The sequence below is a fragment of the Lepisosteus platostomus genome, chromosome 3, assembly GCF_059453375.1.
Source record: "Lepisosteus platostomus isolate fLepPlt1 chromosome 3, fLepPlt1.hap1, whole genome shotgun sequence".
Lineage (NCBI taxonomy): Eukaryota > Metazoa > Chordata > Actinopteri > Semionotiformes > Lepisosteidae > Lepisosteus > Lepisosteus platostomus.
The window spans coordinates 79,512,523-79,533,377 of record NC_142613.1 but is presented as its reverse complement, the minus strand read 5'-3'; the positions used below and the strand labels follow the sequence as shown (position 1 = coordinate 79,533,377).

The following is a 20,855-nucleotide window of genomic DNA, read 5'->3' as shown; positions in this document are numbered from 1 at the left end:
TAAGAAACAAAAAGCAGTAAAAACAAATACTTTTGTTCTGCTTTTAATTATCTTTACTATTCAGGAAGCAAGCTGAATAACAATGTGGAATTCACCAGGGCTCTCGTCAGCTCCCCAGATTAATTTTATTGTTAGAAGTGTTGGAGGGTCGTTAGGAAAACACTTTCAATTAAGAGTCTGTTAATATGTTCCATTCAACTTTATCACCAATTATACTTTTTAGAAGCAAAGTATAGGATGGACAAAAATATAGTGTTACTTAACAAAAATGTTTTCTGTGCAGACAATTTCAGTTTGGAAGTTTATAGGCTGTGGTTATTGTTCTTGCAGGGCCTTTCTGTAACTGAGGAACATTTATAAACGAACATTCTCGATGGAATCAAAACTGAACAGGCCACAAACTAAAATGATTAATAAAGATATAAAAATCTATTCATATGTATGTATCATTGCATCCAATCTAAAAAGATCTAGAAATCTATTATTTTGCTAATTGCTAATGACAATTAAATTGGATTTAATTAGCAGTTCCATACCAGTAACTACACTTCATCCCAGTTCTCGTTAGTCTCTATGCACATGTGTGTTTTGTTTTGGTAATGTACGCTGAAGATTCATAAGTAATTGGCAATGAGCATGAAGAGGTACATTAGCAAAAAATTAAGACAATGCATTTAAATGATTTAAAATAGTTACAGGGGCTTGTAAAAGTTGTCAATAATATCATATTTGACAAATCATGTATAATGGAAAAACAATATACTTATGAAGACTACTCCTCAGTTGACAAATGACAAACTTGTGCTGTCTTTCTCTGTTCTAGGATCGTTTTATTTGCAGATGAATGCTGTGACTACTCATCCCATAGTGACAACAGTAAATGCTCTTCTGTGGATTAATGTTTAACCTTTATAATACGACATGTTGAAGAAGCTGCATCTGTGCTACATGTTGAGGTCGAACTGAATGTCTCACCATGAAATTATCAAAATCTCTCTCCTTAAAAAACAGGTTGCAATACAAAGAACATTAACTACAGGTCAGATTTACTAAACCTCAGAATACAGAAAACAGTAGGATTAGGCAAATGAAGATTAATGTATAGGGTTATAAACAAGGTCAAAGCCAATTACTGTACTAACTTACTGTAATTAGATGCAAAGGTATTGCATGTAACCATTCGAATTTGCTCAAAAAGTACCAATTGGTCTTTGTTAAGCGTGCTGACTGCTGTCCACAGCTTGTGAGTGCTGTAGATACATGCTATTACTTGTGTACACTGTTGTTCAAGATGCCACAATCTCTACAGTCCACAAATACATTTAAATATTTTTCTCTCTTCAAAAACAATCTGCATTAAAGATGAGTAGGTTACAGCTTCCACTGGACAAAATTCACCAACATATCACATGCCATTAAGGGGTTTAAAACACTAAATAATAGATTCATTATCATCTTTCTATTTCCTGTGATTAAACATTCATTGTAAAACACAAAAAAAGAAAGATACTTGATTATTAATCAAACTTGGGAAGATGCTTTTACTCAGATTTAATAAATGCATCCAAACGGGTGTCAAGAATTTTTAAAGATTTAAAACAAAAGCATTTAAAAAGACAACAGGGCACTGTATTTATATTCCAAAACATAGAATCCCTTATACAAATCATTCTTCAAACTCATTACTTCCCCAAAAACAAACCTACCGCCAACATCTCCAAGATGAGCTACACCAGGGTTTGGCAACCTACACCACACACGCCACTGTCTGCATGCACAGGGACGTCTTTCAGCACTTACAATGAAAGCAGCACATGCAATAAAGGTCTCATAAGCCAAATTAAAAAACAATAATAACCACGCTTGACTGTTTTGTACTTCTCTACAACATGCTATCCAATGAAAGCTCTTTGGGGTAGAAAAACAATTCACTTGGTTAATTTACTGCATTATTTTTAGTGAAGCTAGCCTGTTTTTACGAGAAAGCTCACGATCCGTGCTGTTTTAAAACAAAAGCATTTAAACAGCGCTTATAACTAACATTCTTCCCCCACTTAAAGAGTAAAGTCAAACATTTTGGACAAAATGTCAGTTGCTAAGAGAGCAAAGTTAGGTTTCAGCCCTTCTGGACACATGAAAAAGAACTTGCACAACATAAAGACCGTGCTGTTTGTGCTCTATTTTGAGAGGGCGCCATGTTGTGGCACATCAAGTGTCCAATGACATTTCCGGACACAAACACAACAAACGTTTCAAGGATGAAGCAGACAAGGCAGAGTCTCTCAAATTTGACTAATTTCTGTGTCAGTAAAAATCCAGCCACAGAAGCAAGTTACGAAATGTATTGTACAACACGGAAAGCCATTTACAGATGGGGAATATACAAATGAGGACTTTCTTGTTCAAATGTTTTAATGGTCTGCCCAACAAGACGCCAACATCTCCAGGACTGACAACTTACCTCTGTCTGCAAGATCAGTGGAGAGAGTGAAAAGGCTGAAAATGTTAAACAACAGACAGTGGCATTAAAAGATGTAAAAGCATTTAGTGCTGCACTTGATCACTGCATGGGTATAAATGGCATTGTGCCCTTCTATTAGCAAGTCTTGCAAGACACCTTGACTCAGATGGAACCCGAGAAGGGCCATGCTGCCTAAAACCCATTTATTAATCAAAATGTAAGTAGGACTATTATTGACATTAAACAAGTATCAAGAACACGTAATCTGTAAAAGCATCTTCGCACAGCCCTTCTGAAAGGATGCTGACCCCTGAACTACACCTTTTGACTTGCTGATCTGAAAAACCAACAGGCAGCTCCGAGATTAGTGGCAGGTTGCCCTGTGAATCACTGTTTCAATTCAACTCCAGCTTTATTATCAACTGGGAGAAATTTGTTTTTATGACAGTCCAAAACAACAAGAACAGACAAACGCATCCAACAACAAAGACAGTAGAATAGTGTTAGAGGACAGGAGAGTGAAAGTGAAAGAGCAGCAGGGATGAGAGACTCCTGATCTGTTACTGTGACACCTGGGGACACAGTACCTCCCAGATGGCAGTCATTTAGATTCACGGTGGTGGTGAGACACACACTCCATTATGCTCTTAGCCTTTTTTTACAACCCTCACTTTCTAGAGGATATTTAGGCTAATTTGAATGCCCCAATTATTTCGCTACTTAACTTGACTAATTTTCCCTTCCTATTATAATTAACGGTAATAATGATGCCAAACCAACAAATGAGACCATGTTAAAAAACTTAAAATAAATGACTTGTAGAAAAGTGTAAAACAGCTCAGTTTATTGTCATATGCACAAGTGCGATGAAATTCTTATTTGCATGTATGCTCCTATACAAAGACAAACATTTGGAAGGGCATTACATTTTTCCTAAAATCAGTTAGCAGTTCCTTTTTTTTAAAGCATTTAACATCAAAGCGAACTCACCACATTTAGTAAAATAGGGCCACGATGGTTTTCTGAGGCCTTAAATAAGTTGACCAGGGGTGCAAAATAGATAAGATGTCTGTGTGCTCTTCAGTTCAGTTTATTTGTCATATGCACAAGTGCTATGAAATGCCTATTTGCATGCTTACAATTGCTAGTGTACATAATGTAAAATAAGGGGGACAAGACACATTCCTGTGGCGATCCAGTAGGTCACCTGCACCAGTAGACTGTTTCTTAAGACATTTCATATGGACTATTCAGGTGATGTGCAAGCAATTTTAAAAATGCCTTTAAAATGATTGTGACTTAAATTAACGTCACATATAAGCAAATAACATGTTGATGAAACCAACTGGATATGAAGAATAATACGTACAATCCTATCACTCAGGATAAGTATGGTTCACCATGTTAAACAAAAAAGAGTTTGAGTGCGTTCACGTATGCCAGCTTCAGGGGGCATAAAAGGGTTATGGGCTGCTAACGTTCAACAGAGCACATACACTTCTAGCTGTAGCTCTACACCCGATGCCTGTTCCATTACTAAGATAAGACGGAGCTCATCTTCTCAGCACAGTGAGCCCTGTAGAGAAGCCCCTGGTGCAGAGTATCCCCCCCATCAAGCAGTGCGCAGCTCTTACCACATTGAAGTCTAAATTCTTCTCAACCCATTCCGTGGCCACTTCAAACTCCTCATACATCTCCATCATGTACAGGGTGTCAAGTGCGTCCACTATAGTTGCTCCTTGAATGCTTCCTAGAAACAAAGGAGAAAAGTCCTGTCATTTCCGTAGTACTGAGACCACCAAATGTCATTCAATTATTCCATGACATGGGCAGGGCTTGTGATGCTGTAGGAAAACACATCAGCTGCCTTCCCACATGGCTCTCCTGACAGAGCTGGAGAGAACAGACCCCTCTCAAGCACTCTGCGCCGGGAATCTGTCCGACAGACAAAAACACTCGCCAGTCGACTAAAATATAAGAAATGCAAATACCATTTATGAGGGCTGTTAGTTTTTTTTAAATGGCCAAATTAAGAGAAAACATGAATGAGCGATTAATGACTCAGCTATTTCTGTATCAAAACCGGAGAAAAAATGCAAAAAAAAAGTATTCATTGCAGGTTCAAATAGCTTTTTTTTCTTCTTTTTTTAGTGACACTTGAATATTAAAAAGTGCTAGAGTGAAAAGCATGGAATATTTAAAACAAAACATTAAACCCCCCAACCCTACCACATAATTTTGGCACATATTAATTATATGCATTTTTACACATTAACAGATACATACAATATTTGTCCCATTTATGCTATCAAAGATGCAGTTTGTGGAACTTCTTCTACAAAATATGTGAGGAAAATGACTTTATGGACGAGACGGTGGAGATGCAGCTTCTGCCTGACCAGCAGGCAAAGTGAATCTAACCGGTTACACAGCGAGAGGCCAGGCCGAGGAGGAAAACCACTTGCAGCACAGGCCATAGTTTCCTATGGCCCTCTTCAGCAGGAATGAGCATTGGACTATTTTAAGCCGATAATAAAATGGTCACGTTATCACTGAATGCTTGTCTTCTTTTAATGCATTACAGAGAAAAATAATTCCTCATACACATTTAAACTTTCTGGCTCACATCTGCTGTTATTAATTGATGTTGCCAACATTTAAAAAGCAGCGCAACCTGCACTCCAGAGCATATTTTAAAATTCTACATTAATATTCATTAGCTAAGAGCTGAGTTCATGGATTCAAATAAAATTCTTTATAAGGACTGAGGTAAAAACTCTAAAATAAGTAAATGATGATGTGTATGAATATTTTAATTAAATTTCAATTAAGGGTTATTAGCAAATCCTTTAATTATAACTATTGCAAGTCAATCCCTCTATTGAGGATATTTTTTTAACTTTGATGATCATACTTATTGTTATAGTTTAAATTCTGCATTCTTCCCAGTGATAAAAGAAAAATATTCAATACTGTTACTTCATACGACACTTTTAAAATATAAAGAAAGCCTATGCATTAGAGTTTTTCATTAGAGCTTTGATTGTCAATGAAACAATCAACTTCACAATATAGATATAATAACAAACAAAAAAGACAGGAACCAAAAGCCAGTCAGCTCTGTAAACATGTCTTCAGCTAGAGGGCGTCTAATACGTGCAAATTAATCTGGACAGTTACTCCTAATAGCAGCCTGAGCACGTGTTAGTTTTTAATCAAAAGCCTAAACCCATTTAATTCTATAGTATAGTTTGTTCCCATAAGCGAAATGATGTAGGTCTCATGGAGCTGATGAAGACATCCTGGTCTTGACTGCCAGGTTTAGCAGTTTCGAGCTCTAATCCTCTGGCATAAGGACACTGTGTGTCGATAAATAAGCAGGCTGACTGAAACCATGCAGGTGACAAACAGTATACCCGAACCAGCTGTGGACAGTTTTGCAGAACAATAGTTTCACCAAAAAAAGTGTGCTACAAAACATTTTCCATGCAGTAAAAAGAGAAAAGTACAGGAGGGTACCAATTATCACTTCAACCATATGCCTCGTGCTACAGAACAAGCCAAAGATCTGCCAACTTCCAGCATCTGTGGCACAGACTGTACGTTACTTTTTCTGTTGGAAAGCTCGCACAATTGCAATAACTTAAACATTCAGTATTTTCATTACAAAAAAAAAACCCAACATTTTCCAGAGGTACGTAATTTAACAAAAGAAAGATTCGTGTAGAAGCCGGAAGTCCTGCACCTCCACTGGGGGTCCGGAAATTAACATCTGATCTTCTAAATGGTGTTTTTTAAGGCCACGATGTTCGCTCGTTGGTCGAGCAGTATTATTTTTCATTAAGAATACACAAACAAGAATATGGCGTCACACACGTGATGACACGAACAACTACAGAGACTCAATAACAGGGTGTTACTCCACGGCTCTGCCCGGGGTGAGGGGGGCCCTTGCTGTTGCCGTATCAAGTGGGAGCCAATGTTTTTCTTGGATAGTTTCCAGTGAGCGGAAAATACAAATTGTACAAATTCCTGTACAAATCTAAGGAAAAACAAATGTGTGTTTGTAGTCAAAGGGGAACTGTAACGCTATGCAGATATTTTGGGGTTAGAAAGAATCAGCATTGATGAGTGTATTTCAAACCACAATAAAAGCAAGATGTACAACAGTAAAACCTCCAATTTACACCACAAAATAGACTACATTTCCAGGTATGCGCAGAACACACTCTGCGATTCAGAACATGGCAACACAACTTCCAGTGACGTGTTGAGACCTTATTACATTGTAAAACAGCAGGCTTACGTGTACATGTCTTTCAATCCAATAGAAATATTGTTTTCCATTTGCCAACAAATACTACTTGTTAACTCTGTATGTAGAACATTCTGCAGCGAAAAGTCTGGTGCACAACCTGTACTTATTCGCTTGTACATCACAGTACACTAGTCATTGCAGGGACTAGTGAGCAGGAAGGGCTGAACCATGTTGCAATTCGTGGGAACTCAAATCCGAGTTTGTGAAAGAACTGTAAATCACCATGTTGTTGCAAAGTCCACGAGTTTGTGATTAATTCTAAATTTGTATTTTTTTTTCTTTAATGTTAAAGGATTTATTGTGCTACCGAGATTTAATATCCAGTCTGAGAAATTGGGACTGCAGTTCCCCTTGAATGAGGACAACTCATGGGAATTACATCTGTCCTGAAGCACGCAGGTGTCATGCAGGCTACAGCTGCGCTAGCTCGGACAGGTGTCGGGGTGAGTAGGGCTGGGATGAACCTCTGCAGGTGCTAAGCCCGCCAAGAGGTTGCAGGGCACGCCTGTGTGAGGATGCTAAGGCCTAATTCTCTACAACTGCTTGGGATTCCCGCGATAGATTTATTAGAGGAGTCAAGATACAGTTGTGATGCACCAGAGGAATGAATGAGAAATCCAGTCATCTGCTAGAGAACATCACAATGTGGCTGCCAGACACTGTTTTTAGCTCAGTGCAGATTGCAGATTGCAGATGTTTGGTAGCAGCCCGCACATCAAAGGGCTGTTTAAAAAAGATTGTATCGCAGTTTGAATCACATTCTTTGACGCTTTAAATAAGCACGCAGCTGCGGGTTTATACACTTGGTCTGGGTTTCCTAACTGTCTTACAGGACCAGGTACGGTGAACGCCTGTGAACCCTTTGAAGCCCAGCTTCTGCGAATGACTGAGAACAGCAGCTTCCTTTACAACTTGACTCCTTTTGATTGCATTGACTCGACGTCACAGTCATTACCTTTTCATGGAAGCTTCCTGTTGCTTTGGCTTTTTTCATTATTTAACTAAATGAAATTTAAATGCAGCAACTAAAGTACAGCCTAAGACTGGTGTGAAGACAAAAAAAACAGAGAATTATCCAAAGTATCTAAACAGATGGCGACAAAAATGGAAACATTTTTCAAATCTCCAAATATAGGATGGGGATATTTTTGTTGTTTCAGCAAAGCTGCAATTTCAGGTGCTCTGTTGGCATCTACAGAACATTACTATACAGTTTGTCACCTCTTAGTGTATGACAGACTGCAGCTGAAACCAGGCTCTCATTGAGAGTGGCCCCTTGATAAGAAACTGTCAAAATTATTAACTTAGACTAATGTATTGAGTACATTATTGAGGAAAAGTGAATTGCATTAAGGACTGCAAACACTGATATTCATGTTGTTCTTGGTAATGCAGAGAATAACCAGTAAATTGGTAATCTTGCAGTGCAATAACTAAGCACTGTTGAACAATGCAGTGCGAATGTTGAAGATTTACTGTATATACTGACATGCAGTACAAACATATGGTTCCAACACTCATATCTTTGTTTGCAATGCTTCTCACTATAGTATATATACTAGAAATGTTACATGTATATAAAATGTTTTTTTAAGAATTAAGATCAGATCATGGAGACTATTTCCATGTGACCAGTTCAGTTTCAAAAATAAGAATGAAAGAAATATAACAAAACAATCACATTCAAAGCATAATTGTATTTTTTTTATTAAATATAACTTAAATGGACTTTTAATAGAGAACACTTTTAAATTTCTCTTGGGAAATCGTGGAAATCTAACAAGTTGCTCTTGTGTGATTACAATTAAATATATATTTATATAGTGCAAATTATGAATGTGATAAATTGCTGTTCATCTGCAAGGAGAGTGCAAGGGTTATATATATTATATTACATTATATTTATCACCAATATCTCACGTTCATTTTTCTTTTCACTTGGTAAGAAAGTCTTCTGGCCGACAGGGAGACCGTGACAAAAGACTTTGAACATCTGACAAAATGACGCAGGTTTAGATATAAATAAGCTTCACACTGAAGAGAAGGTCACACAATCACATCTTCATAAGAATAAAAGGAAAATCCAAGCAGAAATAAGAGCAAATAAAGAGGGACCAATTAATTTGCAACAAACCTCGCTGATGAGAGAGAGTCAATACAACTCCTGTATCAACACAGCCACAATGATGCTGTGGCACTTTAAAGAAGAAACACTACAGGACTAATCCTTGAGTTGGTTAAAACCTTAGTTTTGATGAATTATGACCCTGGCTTGGTTTGAGGAACACTGATTACAATGTAATTCAAACCTGGTACAGCTGGTACCTGGTACAGCTTGAGCTAATTTCAAGTCAGCCAGGAACAAGGCTATCAACCATTAGGTGACTATTCGAGAGCAAGACCACTTCACAACATTGTAAACTGGACAACCAAACCAAAATACAATGAGAAATGTGTAAACCACTCAGGTGTTTTACGAACACCTGCATACTGGGGCTCTAATAAGAAACTGGACTGCTTACCAGTGCTATTCTAGATATGAATATCTATATACACCACCTGCACAGCATATACAGTGCCTTGCGAAAGTATTCGGCCCCCTTGAACTTTTCAACCTTTTGCCACATTTCAGGCTTCAAACATAAAGATATAAATTTTTTATTTTATGTGAAGAATCACCAACAAGTGGGACACAATTGTGAAGTGGAACGAAATCTATTGGATTTTTGAAACTTTTTTAACTAATAAAAAAATGAAAAGTGGGGCGTGCAAAATTATTCGGCCCCCTTGCGTTAATACTTTGTAGAGCCACCTTTTGCTGCGATTACAGCTGCAAGTCGCTTGGGGTATGTCTCTATCAGTTTTGCACATCGAGAGACTGAAATTCTTGCCCATTCTTCCTTGCAAAACAGCTCGAGCTCAGTGAGGTTGGATGGAGAGCGTTTGTGAACAGCAGTTTTCAGCTCTTTCCACAGATATTCGATTGGATTCAGGTCTGGACTTTGACTTGGCCATTCAAACACCTGGATACGTTTATTTGTGAACCATTCCATTGTAGATTTTGCTGTATGTTTGGGATCATTGTCTTGTTGGAAGATAAATCTCCGTCCCAGTTTCAGGTCTTTTGCAGACTCCAACAGGTTTTCATCCAGAATGGTCCTGTATTTGGCTGCATCCATCTTCCCCTCAATTTTAACCATCTTCCCTGTCCCTGCTGAAGAAAAGCAGGCCCAAACCATGATGCTGCCACCACCATGTTTGACAGTGGGGATGGTGTGTTGAGGGTGATGAGCTGTGTTGCTTTTACGCCAAACATATCGTTTTGCATTGTGGCCAAAAAGTTCGATTTTGGTTTCATCTGACCAGAGCACCTTCTTCCACATGTTTGGGGTGTCTCCCAGGTGGCTTGTGGCAAACTTTAGACGAGACTTTTTATGGATATCTTTGAGAAATGGCTTTCTTCTTGCCACTCTTCCATAAAGGCCAGATTTGTGCAGTGTAAGACTGATTGTTGTCCTATAGACAGACTCTCCCACCTCAGCTGTAGTTCTCTGCAGTTCATCCAGAGTGATCATGGGCCTCTTGGCTGCATCTCTGATCAGTCTTCTCCTTGTCTGAGCTGAATGTTTAGAGGGACGGCCAGGTCTTGGTAGATTTGCAGTGGTCTGATACTCCTTCCATTTCAAGATGATCGCTTGCACAGTGCTCCTTGGGATGTTTGAAGCTTGGGAAATCTTTTTGTATCCAAATCCGGCTTTAAACTTCTCCACAACAGTATTACGGACCTGCCTGGTGTGTTCCTTGGTCTTCATGATGCTCTCTGCGCTTTCAACAGAACCTTGAGACTATCACAGAGCAGGTGCATTTATACAGAGACTTGATTACACACAGGTGAATTCTATTTATCACCATCAGTCATTTAGGACAACATTGGATCATTCAGAGATCCTCGCTGAACTTCTGGAGTGAGTTTGCTGCACTGAAAGTAAAGGGGCCGAATAATTTTGCACGCCCCACTTTTCATTTTTTTATTAGTTAAAAAAGTTTCAAAAATCCAATAGATTTCGTTCCACTTCACAATTGTGTCCCACTTGTTGGTGATTCTTCACATAAAATAAAACATTTATATCTTTATGTTTGAAGCCTGAAATGTGGCAAAAGGTTGAAAAGTTCAAGGGGGCCGAATACTTTCGCAAGGCACTGTATCTATATATCCAGCACATTTTTAACCACTACTTAGCCTACTAATGACATAAAAATATTAATAACAAATGATGGTAAGAACATGAGGGATATCATTTAAAAAACATTTTAAAATACCTTGTGATATCTTTTAGAGATAAAACTGCATGGCAATTCAGAAAGAAGAAAAACTCGTGTTCTTCCTAGACTGCGGCTCGAATGCCCAGGTGAGACTCTGTTAGAGGTACCATTAATCACTGTAATAAGGAGGCTCAGCACACTAATGAAAATGAGGATGGCAGGGAGCCTTGAAGCAGCAGGTCTGTGCCTGGTTTACATGTCCCCTAAGAAATGTACAATCCCCTTCCTGTGATGAATTTTCATTTCTAGTGCTGCTCTGCTCCGCAACACAGGGGGATCAGGTCTCTCTTCCTCCACGTCAAGACATCAGCTACACCAGCACTGCAGCCAGAGGCTCTGAATAATCAAATCCAAATACATCAAACGCTGTAATGAAATTAATTTAGAATAAGCATATTGTATTTGTGTACTAATGAAATAAGCAAATGAATGCGCAGAACAACTTTAGGCAATTAGATGAGTTGAACAACTAGAGGCAACTCTAAAATAACCTTCTCATGAAGAGCATAAACATACTGCTCATAACATATACAGACAGCCCTGGTATTCAGTTTAGCAGCACAAAAGCAGAGAAGCCGCACAAAGTCCAATACCATGCAATACTGCCTCACTAAGTTAGAGAATTTTAGTACTATATAATCAACAAATATGCAGCTTAAGATTTTTTTTCTGTCTGTGACGGTATTGTGGCAGTGGTGTTATTGACGGCAGGAGTGATGCACATTAGATTAACTAGCTACTCCCTCAAGAAGGTTTTTTCTGTCCTTTTATAAGCATACACACCAAAGAGAAAGTCATAACCTGTGCTTTTTACGTTAAGAAAGAAACTAGACAAAGACAAGAAACAACAAATAATTTCCAAGGTGAATAATGTTTTCAGGGGCCAAAACAAGCCAACTTGACAAATGGTGGTATACTGTATTTTCATGCGGGAAGTGAAAGTTACAGATTTAGAGATGACGACAATGTAACTTAGCTTTCATTTATATTTTCCAATCACAGGTCCCAAGCACAAACTGCAATGCAATAAAGAACAGTTTTGTTATTAATCAGGGCCCACTGGTACTTGACTGCAGACATGAATTAACAGTTTTGCTGGTTATCTGGTTGAAAATGAAAAAGCAAGCCAGATATTAAAACTGTCTATGTTCTATGGTAAAAGGTGTTTCTATACCATATTGGTGCCAATACAACAGTATCCTTATATTCTATCCCTTCAAAATCTGTTCTAACAAATAAGTGCCAAAGATTTGATCTTATGACAGGATAAAACAGTCTGTTTCAATACTATACTTCAATTGAGTACTACAGGTGGTGTCACACTGCTTTCTAAAATAGTATAAACCGACATAAAGCTTATAATGAATTTTTTGGGGGTAAGGATTTAAAGTAGGTATTTTTTCGTTGTCAGAATGTCTCTGAAGCAAGCAGTTCATAACAGTGCTGAACACATTGAGTTTAGTACGGTAAAAATAAACACCTTACCTGGAACCATTTTTCCTGCTAACTGACCCATATCAAGAAAGTCTCACAAAATAAATTCTAAAGTCCATTTCAGCCTCAAACGATCATTTGCAACAATCTTATTAAGTTTTAGAAATTTCTTAAAATAGGAACAAAATAACTGAGGTAGGAAGGTTCAAAGACAATGTAAAATTAAATCAATGGTACTTCACTTCACAAAAAGCTTCTTTAAAAAGATAGATTTTAACACGTCTTGTTATAATTCCTAGAACTCAACTCATTTTTATTTTGATCATTCTGTTTATCTTGTTCTTTGTGCTTCAAAACATCTACTTCCTTTATGGTACAGACAGCACCCTTCAGAAAATATTACAGACAAGACTGCAGATGAACTACTAAGCATCCAGCATCCCAGAAGATTCAGCTGCAACACCACCGTGCTCAGAGAAGATTAGAACTACAAGCAGTTCCACAAAAAATTAAACCCAGCAGTGGGGCTCTGTGGAACCTGGCAAGACTCCAAAACACCAATTTGAACACGGCCTTTCCCTTTTCTCACTGCCTGCAAGTTCAGGAATGACCAACAGACACCAGTCTGTAAGACTGCTCCTCTCTTAACTCTGCCTTGTTGTCTAATTGATACCGGTACAGCCTCAAACACAATGATTCACGGTTCAGTGACCATTCTTGCTAAATTAGCACACAAGGGTATAAAGTCAAACCACGCACTAATGCACAGCTCTCTTGAGCTGGTGGTGTTATTTGCCTAATGATTTTCAGAATATTGAAACCAGAGTTGGAAGTTTTAAAATAAAGTTGAAACGATAGGAAACTGTAATACAGAGAACATCAGATAATGTAATATAGGCACCCATATACCATTTTAGGATAATGAATCCTGATTTTGTAAACTGCACATATGAAACAACCGAAATTGAAAAGGCTTCTTCAAAGGTATTTTTGCTTTGAGATAAGAGAACTACTAATACTTTCCCTTGATTTTAAGCCAACAGCTTCTCAAAGAAGTGTTGATTAAAAAAAAGTGTAAACTGGTCTATTCAAAACAATAATATGAATAATAATAACTGCTTACACTTATACAGAGCGCCTTTCTGGACACTCAAAGCGCTTTACAGGTAATGGGGACTCCCCTCCACCACCAATGTACAGCATCCACAAAACAATGACCATTACACTAAAAGTTATAATACAAGGTGGGGTGAAGAAAATAAGGTTCTGTTTGTGGACTGAGAATATCTCCCCTATTTCCAACAAGTGCATACGAATTACATTTAAAACAGAGAAAGGACCTCCGATTTCAACTGTTGGCACTATACGGCCCAAATATCCCAACAGATTCATTAGTCAAGCTGTCTGCCACGTACTGCATGTGTTGTCCCCCACTGGTTCATTACAAGAGTCTCTAAGACGCCGTCAAAACAAACATGAAAACGATGCCCCTGGTGGGAAAGCCCTCTCTGAGAAAAAGAGAAAAAAATAATTAAATATTGATCGCAACACCTGGCAATTTCAGCTTGGATGCATTTTAAATCCTCAAGGCAACTGTACATTAGCTGCACGTAACATTGTGGAGTAAAAGATTGCTGCACCCATTATAATAAACTTCAACAGTAGGAACAATTGCTTGTTAATCTCACTAATCCCTATAATAAGTTGAAGCAATCAATATTTTCACCGTCGACACTGCTTCTATCCCTTCCGCTGAGATAGCCACAGAAAATAGAAGAGACCTGGGCTAAAACCGTACAAACCCAATTCTACACAGCAGGAGAGTGCTTATTCTCTACTACAGCAAGAAATTCAACTGTAGTTAAAACAAAAACGTATCTGAAAGGGACCCCCCCGAGTGGCCCGTGTACAGGCCGGGCGCTGTGAGCGTGGTTGATACAGAGTCTGGCACCTACAAAAGAATCAGCTCCAAAACACTGTAAGACACCTTGACTGAAAGGTTCTCATTAAGAAGGCAAGACAATTCCCAAACAGACGCAGCCTGTTCACGTACAGCAGAACGCCGCCTGCGATATTCTCCGGAGTCACGTTCTCAGAGGCGAGACCTCGGACTTGCAGCTCACTCTGAGACAAAGACATCTCAGGGCTCAGCAGCTCAAGCGCCACAGCGAGCTGCCGATAGATCAGGCCAGCGGCGCCCAGCAGCAGTGACAGCAGTGATCCTGCGATGCGCGATAACGCACGCCTATCTTGTCAGCTGCTGCCTGTAACACTGACGGGCCCGAGCACGACCTGGAGCGTACACCAATTCAATGAAGGCAGTTCAAGTGGATGAGATAAGGGAACTACTCAGAACTCGGTCGTTGTGGCAATGTTAACAAAAACACTCTTCCCACATCTAACGGTCACTTGGCATAACCCTTACAGAATAAAGAAGCCCCCCCTCTAAAGGCACCTCTCCCCCACAGACGGGGATACATTCTCTCCTCCTGCGCGAGCACTGGCTCTGGCCACTTACACTGCAAGGTCACACAGCAAACTCAGGCTCTCATGAAACACCGGGAGATCTTTCCCCAGACGGATGTCTCAATCAAAATAATGAACTGCAATTTTCCACATTATTTCGTTTAATTTAAACTTCTAAATCGCTGGCTGTCTTGTTCCTTCAAAACTTTGTGCAATATTTTTTTTTAAATAACAGCAACAGAGTATAATGTTTACTTTATCTGCAACATTGTCTACTTTTATCTGGGCAAGTTTCAGGTTCTCATTCAAGATAAAATAAAACCTTGATATGCATTTCCCTTCGCATTAGGGACCAGGATTTATGTATTAAGAGTAATTTGGAAAAAAAAAAAATTTCTTTATAGAGGCCACATTTTACAATAATAAATTACGAACACATCAAGGTTCAATAAACATTCTTCAAGCAGAGGACCCTAATCCATAAGATATTATTATACCTGGAGAAGTAACAAAACAGCTGTTCTAATTGAGTATTTAAGTGCTCTTATTACATATTGTTATTCAAATCATGACAATAGAATTTGGACTGACTGCAGAAAAGTAGGGGCTATTTGTCTTGCAAAATCCAAAGAAAAAGAACCAGAAGTAATTCAGTTACATCACTTATTAGAGCGCTGCTGCACAGGGAAGATGAAAGGGACTTTAGGGGTACTCGGGGTTTGTCAGGCTGCAAAAGAGCACAGCATGTACTGAGACAGCAGTAATAAACAGTTTGGACATGTGGTTCTCCTCTAAATGCTTACAGTAGAGTAGGATCAACACAGTAGGTGCATCAAAGTCTCCTAAAACAGTTTCCTAAAAACAAAGACAAATCTTCTCCTCCTGCTTCAATTTGTAATAAAAATAAAATATTTAAGCAGAAAACTTTGATTCTGAGGAGTACACAGTTGTATATGTTTTGCTGTATAAATATGCCTTTTTACGTTTTTCTAATCGCGGTTGATGAAAGACAAGCACCCTGCTGCTGACACGCAGGCAGTCATTTCATGAGATGATTTCTCCTAGTGGGCCGTGTCTCTCAACATTTTTACATCCACAAGCAATAAAGAGAGGAGAACATTGTACATCATCAGCACCAGCAGCAAGACAACCAGGCACGTTAAAGACAGGGAAGGGGTTGGGAAGAGGAGACAGGCCTGGGAAAAGGCTGTAAAGTGAAAATGATGGCATTTTCTAAAAAGTCCAGTTTTCAAATCCGCTATGACAGAGATTCAAAGACATGACACTTATTTAATGCTCAAGTTCTTATATCTCCACACAACATAGCACTAACACAAAACCACAAACTAACAACTCAAGCTGAGAAACAAACTTTCAAGCACTTACATTTGAAATATGTTTTAATGTTCTAAATGAATTTTTTTTTAAATATACAGTAACATAAAACTATGGACTTGGTGGACTGAAGAACCGCCACTGTGCTACTCTGAATGAAAAACATCAGTGCAGTGCAGAGCGTTACTGAGGGATGTAACAGCGTCGACAGACAAGTCTTGAGCAGGGTCTGCACAGGTTTGATTTCTGTGGGCAGCCCATTCCACCACTGAGGGGCAAAGGTGGAAAATGAAAGGAACTGGGAGAACAGACAGGGGAGACAGAATCTGGTGGAAAAGAATAAAAAGAAGAGTTGAGTGAGAGAGAGGGAGAAACAAGGAGGCCAAAGATAAATACAGTAGCAGCTCAGAGGCTATGGCGATGGTGAGAAGACCATCGGTGACTTCCACTCCAATGTCCAGGTCAGCACTCAGTCGTCTGAACCATGACTTATATGTATTTAGTTCAGCTTTCACCTTGACTTGAATTAATAATACATAGCCCCCAATTTGTGATTAATGTGATCCGTTTTGTTTCATACAGTGACAATAAACTGGGTACATAAAGCTCAAAAGGACCTTACGATGCCAACATGTGGCACTAAAAACGCATGAAGAACAAAACGTGGGATTCAAAAAGTGCATCACTCGGAGAGACTTACAGACCTCACAGCTGTGGGTTTTCTATGCTTCTTTGTACTTTATAGGTTCTAGGAGACACGTTGTGACAGGCCAGCTTGAAAAGGGGCTGCAGTTACAGCAGACCTGCCCCTGCAGGAGGCCATCTGGCCTCTAGCGCGTGTAAAAAGCCACACTAGGTGATATTTGGATAATTGATTACACCAGTGGTGAAGGCTGCGTACGCGTCTCCTACAACACGAAATTAACATCTCTCTCCACGGCCTAGCGCCTTCCTAACGCCCCTGAAGCTCTCCCTGTGTCTGCGTGACCTCCAGAGAGCCAGTGCGTTTGGCACCAGTGTGCAGAAGAGCCGCCTGCAATCAGCAGCAGCGTCATGCAAATGCTGCTTTGTTCTGCCGAACCTCCCCGCGAGCTGAGCTCAGCATGATGAAATATAGTGACAGGAATAAATGCTGTTGTCGGTATATATTACTTTAGCTTCCACTACAAAATTAAGCAAGTTAATCAACTTTGGGTCTATAAATCCCAAGCCTGGCTTCCAGCTCAGAGGTACATGACAGGGCAAAGGATGGAGAGGGCAGTAACTTCTATTGGCAAGAAACGTTCCCAGGCTCGGAGAGGTGCTTACCAAAACTGCTTTTCAGCTGCTTCTGTCTTTTTAAAACTTTTCCCAGATAATCTGAAATAAAATCAGCGTGTAAAGCCAATGGCCAATGAAGTATCTCTAAGCGAAGTATCTAATTTAAATTCATTTTAATTAAGGGAAGTTGAGTGGAGAAATAAGACTATAAAATTACAATTGACAGAATTAAGGGATAATATTTTCTTTAGTGCTTCATACATTTGATTTTGCCCTTCATAATCAAGCTCCTTCAGCTACTTCTCAATCCCAATATAAAGAAGGTTGCTCTTTTCCACCATTTTAAATAAGCTTCACTAATTATGAACCAGAAATATCCAAGCTGTGACATTTTGATAAATAAGGAATGTATAATTAGCAGGAGTATATGGTTAAGTGACAGATTTATAACTTAATGTACATTCCTTTTATTGCAGTTCTGTAGATTGAAAGAATCTTGCTGATTACTTTTGAAAAACGGTCAATGGAAATTCATTCTGGAATTATGGCACGTACAAAAAAGATATTTCTGCCAAACTGCTGTGCACTATTCTGGCTGATTTATTAATGCCCAATGAAAACAGCAGTTTCATAAGAAAGCATAACAGTCTCAATGATCTTCTCTGAAGAAATTATAAATGATATTGAATTATTAATAACAGATAATGAAAGAAAGCCACACAAGCTTTATCACAAACTACACATTTCAAACAATTAGCAGGACTCCTGGCAGGACCCCAGCAGGACCCCCAGCAGACCAGGGTCCTGCAAGCACAAGTCTGCTCTGAACCTCCTGTGCACGACTGTCACGCTTGAGACCCGGGACACAGAAATCGGCCTGGTCCCTTATTCTCCTCGCCGCTGGGAGCCCGAGCCGTGAAAACGCACATCTGCCGATTGCACGCGGAGCTGGTATATAACTACAATAAATAAAAAAGCCGGCGCCTGATGAAAACTAAACACCTGTGAACATTTAAGATTTACTACAGTTAACAACTTGGCAGTAAACTGCTGGATCGATATATATTGACAAACTAACAGAGAGCAGCCATGCCTGGCACGTCTGAAAACCTCTTTCAACACGAGACTCAACCAACGCGCTTTTCACACGCAGCTCAACCCCCAGCCTCCAAACGACCAACTCGCTGTAATGCAATACTACGTATAAATTACAGTGTGAGATATTTCTAAGGGACTGGATGAGCAATAACAAGGTGTAATTGCTACCACAACATTTCCCACAGTAGGTGGAGGAATATACACAGCTAGGAACTACAGGCCTGGAAACGAGCAACTACTTTTCCACACCACTGAAGCTCTACACAGCAGCACAGCAGTTAGTGCAGCTGCTTCGCAGGTCCGGGATCGTGGGTCTGATTCCAGACACATAACCTCCTGCGAGGAGCTGTATGTCTTTCCTGCGTCAGCGCACGGTTTTCCTTCAGACTCCCAAAGACAGACAGATTGTCCCTGTGTGTGTGTGTGTGTGTGTGTGTGTGTGTGTGTGTGTGTGCGTGCTGTGCAGTTTTTTTAATGGACTGGCAAACCGTCCCAGCTGTGTCCAAGATGGTCTCCAGGTCGCAGCGACCTTTACCAGGAACAGGCAGCTATCTGATAATGGCTGGATAAAATTTAGTGCAATTCTGAAAACAGCTGTGAACAGGGTAAAACTGAAGAGGTTGTGAACACTATTTCACACCTGTCAGGGAACATGGCTTTTTTCATTTGAACAAAAGTGCCATGAAGCAGAATGACATTTCTGCCTTACCTGCTGGTTATAGTGATCTTGCACTTCAACTTTAGGATCAGCTAGCTGCAGGGGGCAGGGATGGCTAAACAAAGGGTGTCTGTGGTTGTAATCAGGTGGCATGATAGTCACTATGCCATGACACTTATTCTATTGCACGGCTATCCTGCTGCCCTGGAAGGTGGTGACTTTTCGTTTCTTCAGGGCACTAAGTGAACTGCCGTTGTTTAAAGTCTAAGCCTAAAGGCCCATGACTGCTAGTGAAAGGAGTTTCCTACTTTTAAAAGTAAGCATGTGACACATATTTTGACAGAAATCACTAGTTCATTTGGATTTCCTTTACAGGAAAAAGGAAACGGCAGCAGTCCTAGCTATTAAGAAAACAAAATTACATAAACATAGCTTTTCTGGGTATCATACATAGGCTACAAAAAGCCTCAATGAAGTTATTATATAATAAACCATTATTCAATATCTAATTAAATTCAGAAACATATGCTGTACATTTTAGAACTCCAATTTATTTTATCATGGTTAATAAAAAGCTTAATCTTTTTTCTATTAATTATATGTTATTCATTGGTGTTCAGGAAATGTAAATTTACACTAAAACGTTAATGTGCAATAATCCTCAAGATGTTGTGATATAGCTTCTCCAAAAAGTATATGCTGAACAGATTTTAAAAAATATTATTTATAAAAACGCAACAGCTGCCGTATGTATTCTCACCAAAGGAGAAACTGGTTATGAAAATCGTCATTGTGTTGCTTCCTACTGGCCTGTGCTACTCGATAAAAAAAACATTCCACTGTATATGTTCCTAGATGTCATGAAAACTGAAACACAAGTAAAGAGAGATGGTAGTAAACTTATAAAAAAAGAAATTAAACAAGGGCTGCTGCTCACCTCCAGTACAGGAGAGCTGATTAACTTGTTTTATAAGTATCTTTAAACCAGCAGCACCATAAGAGCTGGGACAACTTATGAAACTGCTCCATTTAAGCCAATAACTAGTTCAGCGGGCTTGCTAAGAGCTGAGCTGCAATGAAAAAGGCCCTCCAGAGCTCAGGCTGGACTCTAATCTCATCCTTTCTCTCCACTGAAGCATTCACAGGGCTCAGAGTATAGCAGAGGAACATCAGGTGGTTGGTACATCAGGTAAGACTTACACATTTTACAAGGACACAAAATATAAAGGCTTAAGGTGAAACTGTGTAACTAATCCACAATGCAGAAATAAAGCACCATGATTCACTCAAGTTTTCATTTGAACAAAAGTTTCAAATGCATATTTTAAGGACCTATTATTCCTCATGCACTGTATTACAGTAAATAGTTTGTTATTGAACCCTGAAGTATTGACTGGTATCTTGACTGAAAAAGGAGCACCTTTTTGAGGGGATTCTGACTTAGATGCACTCATCACAATGACACATTTGGTATTTTGGTATCTTGGTACTTGTGGTTCCTC

General features: G+C 39.3%; 1 protein-coding gene across 2 annotated transcripts in view; it reads right to left on the bottom strand.

Annotated features, from left to right (window-relative positions):
- The window catches only part of man1a1 (mannosidase, alpha, class 1A, member 1), a 196,373-nt gene that overhangs the window by 109,920 nt on the left and 65,598 nt on the right, over positions 1-20,855 (bottom strand). For both annotated transcript variants that reach the window (XM_088627015.1, XM_088627017.1), the window contains one exon: positions 4,096-4,211. In XM_088627015.1, coding sequence (XP_088483141.1) covers positions 4,096-4,211 — 116 coding nt within the window. The remainder of the gene's footprint in view (positions 1-4,095; positions 4,212-20,855) is intronic.